Source organism: Oncorhynchus tshawytscha, linkage group LG14 (genome assembly GCF_018296145.1).
Source record: "Oncorhynchus tshawytscha isolate Ot180627B linkage group LG14, Otsh_v2.0, whole genome shotgun sequence".
Taxonomy (NCBI): domain Eukaryota; kingdom Metazoa; phylum Chordata; class Actinopteri; order Salmoniformes; family Salmonidae; genus Oncorhynchus; species Oncorhynchus tshawytscha.
The window spans coordinates 30,591,742-30,596,109 of NC_056442.1; the positions used below are offsets into that span (position 1 = coordinate 30,591,742).

At 47.0% G+C, this 4,368-nt stretch overlaps 1 protein-coding gene across 2 annotated transcripts in view; it reads right to left on the bottom strand.

Moving 5' to 3' along the window:
• Positions 1-1,098: 1,098 nt before the first annotated feature.
• LOC112238829 (PHD finger protein 13) overlaps positions 1,099-4,368 on the bottom strand; it is a 14,530-nt gene continuing 11,260 nt past the window's right edge. For both annotated transcript variants that reach the window (XM_042297339.1, XM_042297338.1), the window contains 3 exons: positions 3,961-4,047; positions 1,764-2,676; positions 1,099-1,487 (listed from right to left, as the gene is read on the bottom strand). In XM_042297339.1, the coding sequence (XP_042153273.1) occupies positions 1,258-1,487; positions 1,764-2,676; positions 3,961-4,047 (1,230 nt within the window). In that variant the 3' untranslated portion in view covers positions 1,099-1,257. The remainder of the gene's footprint in view (positions 1,488-1,763; positions 2,677-3,960; positions 4,048-4,368) is intronic.

Below are 4,368 nucleotides of genomic sequence, written 5' to 3' on the forward strand. Positions count from 1 at the left end.
ATAGTGGGCTTGGCCAGCAGAATCAGGAAACTTGATGTGAAGACTGAACTATTCTACAGTTTCTTCACTGACACCACACAAATCACTAGTTTCATGATGAAAGATTCCAGATGCCAAAATCTCAAAGTGATCAGAACTTGGAGAGAATTGGGTAAAGGCCTTCTTCCTCTTTGAGATGGAGAGGAAAGTCTAGGCTGAAGCAAAGATATTACCTCCAAAGCATTTTCTTTGTACATACGAAAGCGGTCTCAAAAAGCTATTTCATCTAAGTCATTTAACGGATTACTCCTATCCACCAGTACTTGTCTGGCTGGCCTCTGTAGTGCAGGTTGGTCTTCATTGAGACATTCCATAGTCCCTGCTCCCTCAAACAGTACTAAGCAGAAGTTAAACCTGCCTCTTTGAAGGATTCCTTTAAGCTTCCATTTAGTCCTAGAGTAGCTCTAATCCCTCTTGCAATCGGCTTTGTTTTATCCAGAACAGGCTAAATCTACGACTATTTTAAGACGACTATGTGCAAGTCGCTTTGAGTTAAGACAGCTCAAACAGGCATTTTAGTCTGGGACTAAGTTTAAGCCTCGTCTGTGAAACCGGCCACATATGTTATAATCTGGTGCCCAACGACACAGTTGATGTGGTACGCAACCAATGGTTGATGATTACAACGTCTGAGCAGAGGAACATGACCGTAGACTCATGGCTTGGTTGCTGATGGCAGTGTCCCGGGTCGTGTTCGTTAGGCACAAAACGGAAGAAAAAGGACTGAAACAGGGAGGACTACCTGGACTTGTTCAATAATTGACATGTTCTGTGTGTCTTACTGAACACAACCCTGGTGGCTGGAGGTGGTTTGTGCAGAGTGTCAGAATGGACCAGCAAAGAACTTGATGCTCACTAGTGGTCAATGTCCCAAATGGCACCCTATTCCCTACATAGGGCTCTGGTCAAAAGTAGTTCACTATAAAGGGAATAGGAAAGGGTGGTACCTAGTCAGTTACACAACTGAATGTATTTAACTGAAATGTGCATTTAACCCAACCCCTCTGAATCAGAAGTGCGGGGGGCTGCCTTAATGACATCAGTGCCTGGGGGGAGCAGTTGTTGTTGGGAATTAACTGCCTTGCTCAAGGGCAGAACAGCAGATTTTTCCACCTTGGGGATTCGAACCAGCAACGTTTCGGGTACTGGCCCAATGCTCTTAACCGCTAGGCTACCTGCCGCCAATTTGGACGCAGCCAATGAACCAGCTGGTGCTCTCTAGTCGCTGAAGCGTTTGCGGGAGGCGATCCGCGCCCGGTTGGACCGTCTGATGTTGGTCTTGGCATCTCGGCAGGGCTGGCAGGTGAAGACTTCAGGAACGTGGGTGCGGCGGATCTTAGCGCAGGACAGGTGCACCCAGGTGCCACACTCACTACACTCTATCATGGGCCGACCCGCGAACGGTTTCAGGCAGAAACAGGTGATCAGGTCCCACGAGTCGTCCTGATCTGAGAAGAGAGAAAATAGAAGAGAGACATTATATTAAACACAGCCTCTGTTTTATACTAGCAATGATGGTTGAAGAGAGTGATGAGGTATTGAGCGATCTGCATCCAAAACGGCACCCTGTTCCCTATTACTTTTAACTAGAGCCCTACTACGGTCCTGATCAAAAGTAGTTCACTATATAGGGAATATGGGCCCTGGTCAAAATGAGTGCTACAGAGCAGAGCGTACCATTTGGGACGCATCTTAAGTCTCAAGTGGGGTTCCTCTCTACTCACCCTCCATCTTGCTGTTGTCTGCAGATATGTCCTCTCCATCGCTCCCTCCCTGGTCTGTCTGGTAGTTGCTCCCTCCATGGTCCCGGTCGGGGCTGCTACCCTCCTCTGTGTGGTAGCCTGTCTCCTGGTCTTCAGTTAGCTGACCTCTCAACCTCCTGTCCATCACCATCCTCAGGATATCTGACCTCTGACCACTGTCTATCCTTCCTTCACTCCCAGACCCCTCCCAGCTCTCCCTCGTCACATTCTCTTCCTTTCTTCTCTTCTTTTCTCTGTCTCCCGGCCTATGAGGACAGCTCTTCCCCGTCTCACAGCTTGTCGTTGTCATGTCAACAGGCTGTTCGGTCACTTCCTGTTCCAGCTCTTCACTTCCTGTCTTCTGAGGAGTTGTAGAGTCATTCATTTTCCCAGCTGACCCGTTGGGGTTTGGCGTGTGTGTCTGACTGGTGTTGATCTTGTCCCTGTGGACAGACAGAGAGCTGCTGGAGCTGGCTTCAGGGAAGAGTTGAGTCAGGGAAGATTGGGAAAGTTTACAGTCATGGTCACATTTCGGAGCTGTCAGAGGATGTGTTTTGTTGTCAGTAAGACAGCTGTTGAGGTTGGTCCGTTCAGACTGGCGCTGGTGCTGCTCATGGAGCTCTGGCATTCTGCTGACTGTTGATGTAGGGGCAGCCTGTTTGTTATTAGGAGACTTTTTGGCACTTCCTCCTCTAGGCTTCTTCTCCCCCTGGCCAGGCCCGGCTGGCTTCTTGTCTGACCTCCTCCTCTTCAACTCCTTCCCTTTCTCCTTCTGGCTCTGAGTGGAGGAGCCACAGTCTGAGTTAGGAGAGGACTGGTAGGCCCATGGACTGGTACTGTGGTTGCTGCTGCAGGGGTTGCTGTCACTGGGCTTGCTGTCACTACACCACCAATCCTACAGGGGGATATATCACCATGGAAACAACAGCAGAACTGGAGACCTCATTCAACTGAACAAAAATATTAAAACACAACATGCAACAATTCCAAAGATTTTACTGAGTTACAGTTCACATAAGGAAATCAGTCAATTGAAATTCATTAGGCCCTAATCTATGGATTTCACATGACTGGGAATACAGATATGCATCTGTTGGTCACAAATACCGTTACAAAAAAGGTAGGGCGTAGATCAGAAAACCAGTCAGTATCAGGTGTGACCAGCATTTGCCTCATGCAGCGCGACACATCTCATACACATAGAGTTGATCAGGCTGTTGATTGTGGCCTGTGGAATGCTGTCCCACTCCTCTTCAATGGCTGTGAGAAGTTGCTGGATATTGGCGGGAACACACTGTTGTACACGTCGACCCAGAGCATCCCAAACTTGATCAATGGGTGAGTATCCAGGCCATGTAAGAACTGACACATTTTCCGCTTCCAGGAATTGTGTACAGATCGTTACGACATGAGGCTGTGCATTATCATGCTGAAACATGAGGTGATGGCGGTGGATGAGAGTGGCACAACCATGGGCCTCAGGATCTCGTCATGGTATCTCTGTGCATTCAAATTGCCAGCTTATGCCTGCCCATACCATAACCCTAACCTGCACCATGGGGCACTCTGTTCACATCAGCCAAACCACCTGCTCACATGACGCCATACAAGTGGTCTGTGGTTGTGAGGCCATTTGGATGTACTGCCAAATTCTCTAAAACAACGTTGGAGATGGCTTATGGTAGAGAAATTAACATTGAATTCTCTGGCAACAGCTCTGGTGGACATTCCTGCGGTCAGCATGCCAATTGCACGCTCCCTCAAAACTTGAGACCTGTGGCATTGTGTTGTGTGACAAAACTGCTCATTTTAGAGTGGCCTTTCATTGTCCCCTGCACAATTTGCACCTGTGTAATAATCATGCTGTTTAATCAGCTTCTTGATATGCCACACCTGTCAGGTGGATGGATTATCTTGGCAAAGGAGAAATGATCACTAACAGGGATTTAAACAAATTTGTGCACAAAATTTGAGAGAAATTAGCTTTTTTGTATGGAACATTTCTGGGATCTTTTATTTCAGCTCATGAAAAATGGGACCAACACTTTACAAGTTGCGTTTATATTTTTGTTCAGTGTAGAAACAATAAGACATCAATTAATTATAAGAGCAATTTGGTATTAATAAGCTACATCTCAGTCTTACTTGAACAGGAAAAATCTGTGTTTTATCAACCTACCTCTGTTTGATAGGGGATGTATCCAGCATAGGCCAACACAAAGGTGCAAAACTGGTTGAAGTCCTCCACAGTGCGTTTTCTCTTTCTCTGTGGAAACAAACAAACACCTCGTTATTTTAGAACATTAATAACCAAATGATAACGTGCTGAGTCCCTCCTTTCCATGCAGCTGGCCCGTAGCGCCGAGTAGGCAGAGTGTGTATATTTGAGACCATTCTATTGGCCTTGAAAGCAAACTCCGCCTACTCGGTGCACCCGGCGAGCTAAAACAAAACGCACCTAAGTGCAATAGTAAACTGCCGTGAGCAAAGCGCGGGAGGCATGTGTATGGAGCCTCGGTTGTTCAAGGAAAAAGAAATACTTTGAAACAGAGACCATCTGCAAAATTTGCAGAGTTGTTTGGCAAAA